Source organism: Fundulus heteroclitus, chromosome 23, assembly GCF_011125445.2.
Source record: "Fundulus heteroclitus isolate FHET01 chromosome 23, MU-UCD_Fhet_4.1, whole genome shotgun sequence".
In the NCBI taxonomy this organism is placed as follows: Eukaryota; Metazoa; Chordata; class Actinopteri; order Cyprinodontiformes; family Fundulidae; genus Fundulus; species Fundulus heteroclitus.
Window position 1 is genome coordinate 31,929,694 of NC_046383.1, and position 13,503 is coordinate 31,943,196.

The 13,503-nt window shown below is 42.6% G+C and overlaps 1 protein-coding gene across 3 annotated transcripts in view; it reads right to left on the reverse strand.

Moving 5' to 3' along the window:
* Positions 1 to 13,503, reverse strand: part of ppp3cb (protein phosphatase 3, catalytic subunit, beta isozyme) — a 51,264-nt gene that overhangs the window by 1,387 nt on the left and 36,374 nt on the right. For 2 of the 3 annotated variants that reach the window (XM_036127697.1, XM_036127698.1), the window contains exons 8-13: positions 12,879 to 12,973; positions 9,252 to 9,377; positions 6,596 to 6,670; positions 6,385 to 6,469; positions 6,033 to 6,130; positions 1,436 to 1,483 (exon numbers count right to left, since the gene is read on the reverse strand). In XM_036127697.1, coding sequence (XP_035983590.1) covers positions 1,436 to 1,483; positions 6,033 to 6,130; positions 6,385 to 6,469; positions 6,596 to 6,670; positions 9,252 to 9,377; positions 12,879 to 12,973 — 527 coding nt within the window. The remainder of the gene's footprint in view (positions 1 to 1,435; positions 1,484 to 6,032; positions 6,131 to 6,384; positions 6,470 to 6,595; positions 6,671 to 9,251; positions 9,378 to 12,878; positions 12,974 to 13,503) is intronic. The other variant, XM_036127699.1, reaches the window with a different exon arrangement.

Sequence of the window (13,503 nt, forward strand, 5' to 3'; positions counted from 1 at the left end):
GAATTCATGTTCTTCCATAACACGCTCGGCAACGTCACCTGAGCGTGTCGTTTAATCAAGGTACATACAGGTAAAAAAAGATGACAAAGAGGATTTTCCATAATTTATTTCAAATAAACAAATTATGGGCTTTAGGTAAGCTAAAGACAGCACTACACACCAAGCAGCGTAGCTAGCTACAGCATGCAGACGGATCACCAAGTACTTCACTCAGCACAGAAGCCATGACAATATTTGTTCAGGAGCACGAAAAACACACACACACACCTCGGACTTTCCCAGCTTCAGTTTGAAATGTTTTCAGTAACTCGTCTCAAACTGTGTATACAGGATCTAGGCCCTAAACCTTTCTCCTAACCACAGAGACAAATACGAGGGTGGGAAAAAATATTTGCCTCCTCTTACAGATTTCTTCTTTTCTTTTTTTTTTCTTTTTGCTCACACTTAGTGTAAATGTTTCAGATAGTCTACCACGTTGGAATACCAGAAAAAGATAACCTCGGTCATTGCTAAATGTCTTTTTCCTTCAGATGATAATTTTATTTATTAAATGGGGGAAAAAGCTATCCGGACTGAATGGGCCCTGTGTGAGACATTCGCTGCCTGCCTTGTCAAATCATGAATTATCTGCGCCTGGAAAGCTCCCTTCAATTCCAACGAAAAGGGACCTGAAACATGTAAGTGCGACAGAAAAAGCGAAGAAAGAAGAAATACGTAAGGGGAGAAATACGTTTTCACAGCGTTGCATTTACAGCCAAAGATTTCTGGACCAGACAGCAGCTTTCTTAAAGAAGTTTCCCTCACAGGACTCATGCACGGACCCAAAGTCCCATCACGTGTTCCTGTTTAAACTTTGTTTCTGCACATGGGTCATGTGACCAGGTGCTGACGGAGGCTGAAAATCTGGGAGTCGACACAGATGTTTGCAAATTGGTTTGTTTCCTCCTTAAATCCTCTCTCGTTTTAGTCAAATGGAACTCATGTTCTGCTTGTGAGGAAGCAGATTGACTGTGTTAAATGACTGCAGACCTACATCCTCCCTCAGACATCGCAAAAAGACTGAGATGCTGCAATCTGTGGGACATTAGAGTAACCACGACCACAGCCCCACTTTTCTTCTTTTTATGGATGTTTTCAAGCAAACGTGTTTAGTGGTATGTGTTACATCTGAAGAGAATGAAAAGGAATGTCTGTGTGTGTAGTGGAGACAATGTGGGGATCCCAGGAGAAGAAAAAAAGAGATAAATGTGTATATTTGTGTGGTTCATGTGGTGGCTTCAGCACAAAGTGGTTTTAGGCTTCAGGTTTGAGCGCTGATGCGGTTGAAAGAGCTCGGTGCATTGTGGGTAAAGGAGATCTATGACCTCACAGGCATGGCGGCTGAGCGCGCCGCCATGCCGCACGCACACACACAGTGAAATGAGAGTGATTTTACCTTCAGCATCCTTAACTGTCTCGATTGCTTCAATGGCCTCAATGGTAGCTGAAGGATGGCAAAAGAAGAGAGAGGAGGAATGACAGGAAGAGAGAGAGAGAGAAAGAGAGAAAGAAAGGGAAGACAGAATCCGGAGGAGAAGATGGCATTCAAAGAAAGGAGGAGAAGGAAAACGAAGTGAAGGCTGAAACATGCTTTCGTGGATTTGAATATTTTGCTTCAGGGTTCAAAGAGAGTGTAGAAGTAACCACGGCCATCAGCTACACTAAAAAAAACAAACAGCTAAAGCATGTGTTAGAGGGACTTTAATTGGAAAACATAAATACATCAAATTTTGGTTTGCTATAATTTTTATTGGCTGTATGTTGATCTAACTCTTACAAAATAATTTGTTGAGAGGTAAGGACCTTTTTGAAGACACATGACATTTTGGTCATGTGGCAGTTCACTTTGGCTGCAAGAGAGCGAGATGTTCACCAGAGAAAAGTTACTCTAATTTATCCTTTTGAGGTTTTAACGTCCAGATGTTATAGAACATCCTGAACCTCAGGAATTAATTTCTAGTAGGCACACAAAGATTGCTGTGAGCAAAGCTGACTAGACTAGAAGATGTTAATGATAGTTTCAAATGGGAACTCTATAATAGTTTATCAACATTTTAAATTATGATCACGCCTATTTTACAGTGACGGCTCTCGCTCACATTTCCTCTGCCAGACAGCACGGTATAATTTAGGTCCCGTTTACACGACAACGATCCACAGAAAACGGGACTTTTATGTTTTTATGTTGCAAGATTTCCCGTCCCACACCTGAATGTTCCTGAGTGAAAACTTTGTGTGCGGTGCGTTGTGCTTGCTGTCTGACCGGACACTGTACGAGCAAACCTGTTAGCTCTACGATTTTTCTTCGTTACGTGTGAGGCTTTGAAATTCGGCCGACAATTTTAAAATCTTGCCGTGTGAACCAGCCTTTACGCGGCAGAAGTAAAAACTTGAAAATGGTGTAATTCCCCCACCGCGCCACTAGTGGTGCTATGTTGTATGAAAGTCAAGGCACTGCCGAAAAGCCGCCACAACTATAAACCTTCGAGATGGCAGACAGTAAAGTTTTCTATGGACAGACGAGGAGGTTCACCTGTTGCTTCAGGTAACTTTGAACTACATGCCCAGCCATGGCTACATTATGAGGAGTCAGCAGCCAAAACAGTACTCTGCCATCTGCATTTTTTTCCATCCTTGTGGTTTTTAAAATTGTAGGCAGCCTTAATATTAAGCCTGTACATCAACAACACTAGACTGTACCTAAAAATAAATCCGTTCATGGTGACATGCATGCTGTAGGTTTCTAACTCTGGTTGGCCTGGTCATAAATTTCTTGATCTGCTTGTGTCGTTATGAAATAGTTATTTTGTAAATAACTTACAATTTTATTTATTTATTTATTTTTGCTACGCCATTCTTTAATGTCTTGCTGCTGTTTTTTATGTTTATTGTGCCTATGCTTTTTCCTGCAATTTCGGGCATCCCGGGTGCTCCCATATTGACAACCCCTGGTTAAAGGGCGGAGATGGATACTGGCTAACCTCAGACCCACTGACACGTTAAATATAATCTGAATTGCTTTATCACAAAGGAGAAATAAATAGTTCTTTGGTAGTTTCTTTGTTTAACATTTTCTGGAGTCCATTCAACAAATTATTTATTTGAGTGTGCAACTTTTCAAACAACCAGTTTTGTTAAAAATGAGCAGTATCTCAAACTGAATAAACACTACACAAGGACTACATTGACAAGTCAACTAAAACAAGTGTGTTAGAGTAAAAATTGATCAAAACTGATTACACACGTATTAAAATGATATCTCTAGTTCTTAAAGTGACAGATTCAGAGGCATGTTTCAGGCTTTAAACATGCGAAGCTCTCAGAGTGTTACTGAGATCGTGGCAGCTTCAGCTTCCCAGTGGAGCTTGAGTCAGCTCTTTAGCCACACACACACACACACACACACACACACACACACACACACACACACACACACACACACACACACACACACACACACACACACACCTGTTAGCTCTGTCACTGTTTGAGGTGTTTTTTAATCCTAACCACCACCCCTGCTCTGCCTTGTCCTGACTTGTATCTACAGCGGGACTCATGCATGATCTCAGACACACAATCAGCAGGCTGTTAGTATCCTCGGCGCTGCGAGGTGGAGAGAGTGAGTGATTTGGTGAGGCAAAAAGATGAGAAAAGAAACAGTAGTAAAGAAGGGAGAGGACAGGGGTGATCCAAAGGACTGGAGGATGATCCAAAGCAGGTCAATGTGTCTGGAGGTTTTGTTTCTCAACATATCTGTTTCTAAAGGTGTGATTCAGGGTAAAATTGGTGAGTGTCTATACATTTCGTGCATAGCAACAACGTTCTTGGTACTGGAGGTGTCTGCTGCCAAACTGTTCACACCTCTTGAGGAGTTTCACATTTTGTCCTGTCACAGCCACAAATTTCAATGCATTTTCTCTGGATGTAATTCTGGGAGACCAACACAAATTAGTGCTAGCTGTGACATGAGAGGAAAATTATACAGAGGGATTAATAGTTTTACACAAATTAAAATCCGTACAATGTGGTGCAAATTATTATTCAGTACCCACCCCTAATCAATCTGACCAGCTTCTCTGTCCTTTCTGAAGAAAAGCAGTCCCTCAGCATGATGCCTCCACTACCACGTTTCATGGTGGATGTGGTGTGTTTATGGTGGTCTGCAGTGTGAGATTTCTAACCCCGGCCAGCCTGACTGACTTACGCCGTATACACAGCGTGTCAGTCTGGTAAGCTCGATTTCAAAGACGGGACTAACAGGGTCAGCGTCATCAGGTTAGAACCAATCAGATAACTACAGATGGAACGCAACAAAAAAAAAAAAAACACCAAACTCTGTTATTTTAATTTGTAGTCCGTGAAACACATTCTCCAGTGAACTATTTTTTGCCGCTTTTGTCTAAAAAAAAAAAATCAGAGGATACATGGTGTACTCACATGCACTTCCTTAATCTTCTAAGGCACCAAGCCATAAAAATCTCCGTATACATCTTGACTGTTACGGTAGCAGAAAAGCGCTGCTGTATTATGGGTAATTTTGGTGCTGAGAGAGACGTAGCTGTGATTGGTCCGGTCTGTTTTGGGCCGGAGGGAATGGAGCCTTACCACACTGACTTACACTCCCCTTTAAGTCAGTCTGGCTGGCCAGGGTATTCGATTTCTGCCACATATAACCTTTTGCATGTAGGTCAAAAGGTTCAATATTAATCTTATCTGAACAGACCACCCTCTGCCACAAGCTATGTCCCCAACATGGTACCCTGCAGACGAGACTTGGTTTAAGAGTAGCTTTCTTTTGAAGTAGCACTGCGCAAGTTTAAAGGTCAATTTTTGTTTCATTCCCATACACACCCTTTACAATTGCCCGTCGTGTAAAATAAGTTTTCCTCTATTCACAGCAGTTGCCTCTATAGGCTCCATTAGTCAGTTCATGACTAACGCAGTGATTTGGGTTGTATTCTCCGGGCGTGCGCGTGATGTGCTGTGATGCCCTGAGCGCTCTCGTTGACCTGGCTACTTTGATGAGTCTCCGCTGTAATCGACGCATTAGCGAGAGAACACGGGCTAACTTCAATATTTATAAAATTCTTAACTCAGAAGACATCACGCCTCTAAACAATTACGCCTCTAAACAAAAGACCTGTGCTGTCGCAGTGGCAGATGTTTTTCCTCTTCTCCCATGCTCGTGCACAACACTGGTGTCATTTCAACTTGTGACCAGAGGGGGCAGACTTGTCCAAAAACTCTGGAACTGGAGCACTATGCACCTTTAACAACGGCTTTCTTCTGGTCACTTTTACAAAAAGATCAGATTTGCTGAGCACTAGATGAATAGCTGTCCTTTTGACCAATCCTCCCACCTGAGCTGTGGCTCTCTGCAGCTCCCCCAGAGTTGGCTGCTTATCTGGTTAATGGTTTCCTTGCCCAACCTATCAATCTAGTTGGATAGCCATATCTCAGTAGGAGCTCTTGTTCGATGATAAGATAAACAGAGATCTGCATCCAAATCTTTGGATAATATTTTATAACCCAAACCTGACATCTTTCTCTCTAAACCGTCTGCTGTTTTCCTTGGTTTTTATGGTGCTGTTTATTCCCTGATGTTCTATAACAACCCTCTGGGGCCTGCACAGAACCTTTGAAGTTATACTGAGATTAAATTACACTCAAATGGACTCTATTTACTAGATGACATCTAAAGGGAGTTAGCTGTACCAGATTTTATTTAAGGATACTAGAGCAAAGAGAGCTAAATACAAATGCATGCCACATTTTTTCACTTTAAGTGCAACACATTTAGGAAACCATGTACATTTTCACTCCTCTTCACAAATTGTCACTATTTTGTGTTTACCTATCTTATAAAACCCCAATAAAGTGCATTTAGGTTTGCGGCTGTAACGTGACAAAATCTGAATCTTTTCGAGGTATGGCCAGTTTTGCGAGGCTCCGTATGCGGCTGTGCAGGGCTGAGTTAGTGAAACACTCACCACTCTGCAGGGTCTGCTTGCCCCCGGACAGGACCCCACTGGGCAGCATGCCTGTAGGAGTCAGCCCCTTCAGGGTCAAAACGTTCTCACTCTCCTCCCTGAGAAACACGGAGGGACAGTGAGGGAGAGGAGGGCAGACGTGAGTGGGGACAGAGAAAGGAGAAAATCAGAGAACTACACGCTTCCTCGCGCAGCACACCTGCAAACACACAATTACGCATTTGAAATACAGAACTCAGGATGGGACTTGCACAGAAACGGAACTGGCAACCAGAGAGTAGAGCAATTTATAGACACAGTGTACGGGCACACGAGCACACAAATATATTTATATGACAGAAACTCAGCTCACCGTAACACAGAGAACATTTTGGCCATCTTCCCAATGGCCCGGATCTTGTTTTTGATAACTTCTTTTCTTGCTGCTGCTGCACTGGCTGTAAAAAAAAATAAGATACACAAAGCCTTAATGAAAAATACAAGAGACAGCTGTGTTTACAGAAAGTTTTAGATGTTCCTTCTGTCGCGGCGCAGCAGCGTAGCAGCGGCTGTAAGTGTCTCACCGTCATAGATTTCCTCTCCGTCCATGAGTTCATCATCCGAGCAGATACTCAGGACGTTTACCAGCATCTCAGTCACTGTCAGAAACAGACGGGGGAAACATTCTCTACTCAGACCACCTTCAATCATTTCCAAATAGAAACATTGCCAAAGCGCTTATTCTCTTTTAGAGATGTCAAATCAACCAGGATGAAGTTAGGATGTAGCCGGACAGAAACTCTGTCTGCGCATGTGGAGCACTTTAAGGGAGCCAGTCAGTCAAATTCACAAGATTTTGCACATCAATAAAAGCTGCTGCAGTGCAATAAAATCTGAAAATGTGAACGGACGATGCTCCATTAAGACTTTTCAAGGTAATCCTCGTTCTTCATGCACAGCATCATTTGACAACAGCCCTATTTGAATCAGTGGAAGTCTTTGATTTCAATCAAGATTACAGACAGATTTGCGAGCACAATAGTCAGGCGGGGAGAAAGAAAAGAGACACAATGCTTTGACAGCCTTTTTCTACTCGTTTTCCTTGCCGCGGCGCCACCTTGTGGCTGGACTCGACTCCTGCAGGGTGTTTGCAGATAACGGTGGAACAAAAATCGGCTTTTAAACCTTAGTATTCCTGTCTCTAAAAAGACAAAATGCCGTGAGTAGTCGTGGAACCAGTCTTGGGCCCTATAAGGTGTTTAGAGTTGGCTCGAACGGGACCCAGAAAGCCAAAATAAATGAAAATAACCAAAGTGATGGTGCTCTACTGTTGATGGAGCATGATTTAGTTTTTTCTTTAGAAACACAAAAGCAAAGCAGATATTTCTGTGGGTGGTTTTCAGGCCGTTTCCTTTTACCCTAGATTTTGTCTTTGCTCGTTATACTCCCACCAGCAAGCTAAATTATAGCATAGTTAGAACTGACACGTTGATCAGCCAATCATATTCTGATTTGCTGGACAATGGACCTTTTCTTCATAGCCCTAGGATAGATTAGCTGACCTAGACACAATTTAAGTACATGTTGGTCATGGAGTGAACAATATTTAGCAATATTGATGGTCTTTTTAAACTTACTGTAAAATGAGAAACGTTCAAATGATTAACAACAGTTACTCAATATTTGGATCTTGATCCACCGTTGATTCATTAGCCTTTTTTTTTCTAGATTAGCAATCGGAAACCCACTCGGCTCAGGAGGGTCAGTCTGTTTGGACCAAGATGGCTGCCTGGACTCAGAAATGCTTTGAGACGCTTAGCTGTTTAACTAAAGCTGCGTAAAACTATACCATAGGGCAGACTGTTCACTGAGAACAGAAACAGCAATAACTTTTGCTGATGTAAAAACATCTTATTGACAAATATTTGCAAACAGATCGGTGGGATTTTTGGCTAATTTTCCATCCGTGCTTTAACCTGTGGCTTTAAAGTGGATTCTTCCCGAACACATTCATCAGGAAAAAAGAGAGTTTGTACAAAAAAACTCTTTCTACTTCCATAGGATTCTAGAAGTAGCTAACAAAATAAAGTTTATTAATCCATCTTAATTATTATGTGAGTGGCTAATTTAAAATAGGAGTTTTGGCAATTTGCTGCTCTGGAGCCCAATGCCAGAGCAGGAAGACAGCAGCAATGACTTTAGTAAAGTCATAAAGTCAAAGCAGCCCATCAATCTAGGAAAGACTGCAAATACATTTTGAAACTATTCATCATTCTACAGAGAAAGAGATTGACCTCCCAACACAATCAGTCAAAGGTCAGATCATACGGCACGGGTCTCAGTTTGCATGTTAGATGTTGGATTATATCACAGTTAATCAGAAACAGACTAAACAAGTGTTGGTTGTTTGGAATGGTGACCAAGGGGCTGCACAGTGGTGCAGTTGGTAGGTTCTGGGTTTTTATCCTGGGCCTGGGATCTGCATGGAGTTGGTCTCCTATTGCATGTGTGGGTTCTCTCTGGGTACTCTGGCTTCCTCCCGAATTCACAAAACATGACTGTTAGGTTACTTGGTCTCTCTAAATTGCCCTTAGGTGCCCTCGTGAGCCCTGTGATAGACTGGTGAAAAACTAAACATAGACTACCCACTAAAAACTAAACATGGCAGGAACATCTAATGGCAACCATCAAGCGTGGTTGTGGATGGGTGATAATTTGGGCTTGCTCTGTAGCAAAGGGACCAAAGCACTTCCGAAAATCCAAAATGAAGCCCTTTGTATTTTACAGTATTATAGATGTAAAATTGCAGCTGTCTGACTGACATCTGTCGTTTGGCCCAAACTTTTCATCGACAGGGCAACGATTCAGACTCTACAACAGAATGGCTAAAAAATGTATGTGTGAAAGTCAAAGTGCAGATCTCAAACCGCGGCGGGACCTTAAAGTCACTGCTGCTAAAGATAGTTCAACAAGCTGTTAAACCATGGTGCGAAACGCTTCTTTGATTTCAGATATGCCAACAACAACAATGAAGCATAACTTTGAGGATTTTTCACAACAGTTTACCCCAAATGCAAATGCTTAAAAAAACTCTAAAAGGCACCCTGACAGATGGCCCAAATACTGCTTGAGGTGCAGCAAAGCACTCTGCACACACTGAATGTTAAGGTGATTTTGTTCTTTCTTGCAATCAGGGACCATGTAATGTGTGGATCAGGACGGACTGATTATGTACGGTACCCTTTTCTCCTACGAAGGGCAGCGACCACGTGAAGACGTCCATGAAGTTGGGCAGCCAGTAGGGATGTGGAGAGCAGTTGAACTGACGGATGTTCATCACATTGTTCTCGTACTTCAGGACTGCCGCTGCACACACACACACACAGGGAGACACACAGCTCTTCATTAAGTCGCTTTGTTAAGATGGACAAGAGCAAAACTTTTGAGGAACAGCATTGTCTTGGCTAAACGCTGATACCATTTCAAATGTGTGTGTATAGAATAGGCCTGGAGTGCTTTGAAACAGCATTCACGCAAATACTTTCCCACATTTTCTCACATTGCACCCACAAACTGTAATGAACGTTGTTTAAATCCATAGACCAACACAAAATAGTGCATTAATGGGACGTGTGCATCTCTAAAACGATTTTCAAATGAACCTCTCAAAGGTTTTTTAATCTTAAAATCCCTCAGTGAAGTTCAGTGCGACCCATTCATTTCAGAAGTCTCAGCGTGTTTCCGCCTGTGTGTCATTTAATCTCAGTGTATGAAACCAGCTGTTCGGTTAAGGCGGCAGGAGTTAGAGAACAGCATCACAGAGACCAAAGAACACATCGGACAGGAAATGTGGTAGAGAAGTGAAATATTCCAAGCTTTGAGCATCTGAGAAATTGAAATTGAAAAGATTATCGAACAGTTCATGGGCATCCAGTAAAACTGACGGGTTTACAAGGAGAGCATTAATCACAGACTCAGCCAAGAGCTTCATGATAACTCTGGAGGAGTAGAGACCTTACACTCAGGTAGGAGAAGCTGTTGGCATGGCAGCTTTTAGGTGTCCGGTCAACCTTGTCGAAGACGGCAATAAGAAAAGAAAACCATTGTTTAAGCAATTGAGGTTTAAAAACGGTTGGAGGCTACAAAGGACTTCAGCCATAGCAGAGATTCACCTTCCAGAAGGACAACGATGAGAACCATTCAGCCAGAGCTGCAATGGTTCTGTTTAGCTCAAAGCACATTCATGTGTTAGTAAAGCCTTGTTAAAATTCACATCTCAATTCTATTGAGAATCTGTGCCAAGGGTTTAAATTTGAAGTTTTGTCGCTCTCCTGCAACCTGGCTCAGCTTTAGCCATTTTGTAAGATAGAATGAGCAAAAATGTCAGTCTCTAGATTTGCAAAGCTGGCAGAAACATACATTCAACAAAAATATAAACGCAACACTTTTTTTGATTTTGCGCACATTTTTTTATGAGATGAACTCAAAGATCTAAAACTTTTTCCACATACACAATATCACCATTTCCCTCAAATATTGTTCACAAACCAGTCTGAATCTGTGATAGTGAGCACTTCTCCTTTGCTGAGATAATGCATCTCACCTCACAGGTGTGCCATATCAAGATGCTGATTAGACACTGTGATTAATGCACAGGTGTGCCTTAGACTGCCCACAATAAAAGGCCACTCTGAAAGGTCCAGTTTAGTTTTATTTAGGGGCAGGGAAATCTGGGGACTCAGAAAACCAGTCAGTATCTGGTGTGATCACCATTTGCCTCACGCAGTGCAACACATCTCCTTCACACAGAGTTGATCAGGTTGTCAATTGTGGCCTGTGGAATGTTGGTCCACTCCTCTTCAATGGCTGTGCAAAGTTGTTGGATACTGGCAAGAACTGGTACACGCTGTTGTATATACTGATCCAGAGCATCCCAAACATGGTCAATGGGTGACATGTCCAGTGAGTATGTCGGCCATGCAAGAATTGGGACGTTTTCAGCTTCCAAGAATTGTGTATAGCTCCTTGCAACATGGGACCGTGCATTATCCTGCTGCAACATGAGGTGATGTTCTTGGATGTATGGCACAATGGGCCTCAGGATCTCATCACAGTATCTCTGTGAATTCAAAATTCCATCAATAAAATAGCACCAATGTTCTTCGTTCATAACAGATGCCTGCCCATACCATAACCCCACCACCACCATGGGCCACTCGATCCACAACACTGACATCAGAAAACCGCTGACCCGCGTGACGCCACACACACTGTCTGACTTCTGCCCTGAACAGTGTAAACCGGGATTCATCCATGAAGAGAACACCTCTCCAATGTGCCAGACACCAGCCAATGTGAGCATCTGCCCACTCAAGTCGGATACGACGAACTGGAGTCAGGTGGAGACTTTGATGAGGATGGCGAGCATGCAGATGAGCTTCCCTGTGACGGTTTGGGCATAAATTCTTTGGTTATGTGAAGGGATTGTTTCAGCAGCTGTCCGAGTGACTGGTCTCAGACGATCTTGGAGGTGAACATGCTGGATGTGGAGGTCCTGAACTGGTGTGGTTACACGTGGTCTGCGGCTGTAAGGCTGGTTTGATGTACTGTCAAATTCTCTGAAATGCCTTTGGAGATGGCTTATGGTAGAGAAATTAACATTCAATACACGAGCAACAACTCTGGTTGACATTCCTGCTGTCAGCATCCCAATTGCACCCTCCCTCAAATCTTGCGACATCTGTGGCATTGTGCTGTGTGATAAGGCTGGACCTTTCAGAATGGGATTTTATCGTGGGCAGTCTAAGGCACACCTGTGCACTAATCATGGTGTCTAATCAGCATCTTGATATGGCACACCTGTGAGGTGGGATGGATTATCTCAGCAAAGGAGAAGTGCTCACTATCTGAGACTAATGTCTCAGAAGGACCTGGAAAAACTAATCCATGCGTTTATTTTTAGTCGAATTGATTACTGCAACGGTGTTTTCACAGGTCTGCCTAAAAAGTGGATCAGACAGCTGCAGCTGATCCAGAACGCTGCTGCCCGCGTCCTCACTAAGACCAAGAAAGTAGAGCACATCACCCCAGTTCTAAAGTCCTTACACTGGCTCCCTGTATCTCAGAGAATAGACTTTAAAATCCTTCTGTTAGTCTATAAATCCCTGAATGGCTTAGCACCTAAATACATCACAGACTTGTTATCAGTGTATCAACCCTCCAGACCACTAAGGTCTTCTGGCTCCAGCCTGCTCTGCATACCTAGAACCAGAACTAAACAAGGAGAAGCAGCATTTAGTTCCTATGCTCCGCTGATCTGGAACAAACTTCTAGAAACCTGTAAAAGTGCTGAAAGCCTCAGTTCCTTTAAATCGAGATTAAAAACACATTTGTTTAAAATTGCTTTGACTGTTCTAGTTAAACTGTTCTACTGTTTTTCAAACTGGTTTGCGAACAACATTTGAGGGAAATGGTGATATTGTGTATGTGGAAAAAGTTTTAGATCTTGGAGTTCATCTCATAAAAAATGGGAGCAAAACCAAAAGTGTGGCGTTTATATTTTTGTCGAGTGTACTCCGAAAAGACTTGCACCTGTGTTTGCAAAAAAAAAAAAATGGTTCAACTCCTGAAACCAAGCCAAAGTATTGACTCAGTGACGTGAAAACTAACACATGCAACGATTTTCAGACATACTAACATACAGACATACAGGCTACATTTTGAAAAACGCAAATCATTTTCCTGTTTAGTGTTGGTGAAATACATGACATCCCCGTCAAATACATTGAGGTTTGTGGTTGTAGCGTGACAAAACATTCTGAGGAGCACAAACACATCTACAAGGCTGTGCATGTGTGTGCACCAAACCTTTGTTGTTGTAGACATCCAGATAGTTAGGAGCAGAGAAGATGGTGATGAGGGAGGGGAAGCCTGTAGTCTGACTCTTCCTATACATGCGATATCTGCACGGAGAGAGAAAAACAAGCCGCCCACGTTAGCAGCTATTCAAATGAGACACCAAGCTGCAGATGAAAACTGGGGGGTCGCTTCCGAGGTCTTGGAAACCAGACGGGGGCCTGGCTGAAAGTGAGACAGGTAGGCAGTAAAGACCCTGATGTTTGCAAAAATAAGGGCTTATTGGCAGCAAAAATGTATGCATGCAGGCAGGAACGGTAAATACGAGCACAGTGTCTATGCTTGTGGCCGCATGCTCATGGAAATGGTTAATTATTAACTGAGATTTAAAATCAGGTATTTATTGCCAACAAATATACCGTGGATGCCAATAATAAATGGAAACTGTCAAATACTTCAACACTTTAACAACGTCACTTTCATCGTTGTTACTGTCCCCATAAAATGTTTATGTAACCTAATAAAAATGTAATTGCTGTCATGTTATACTATGTTTGTTGGTTTCAGTGTTAATAGCTGACCAGGGTACACTGCTGTACGTCTGATCATGAAATGGCTGACAAAGGCGCTTTTGTCC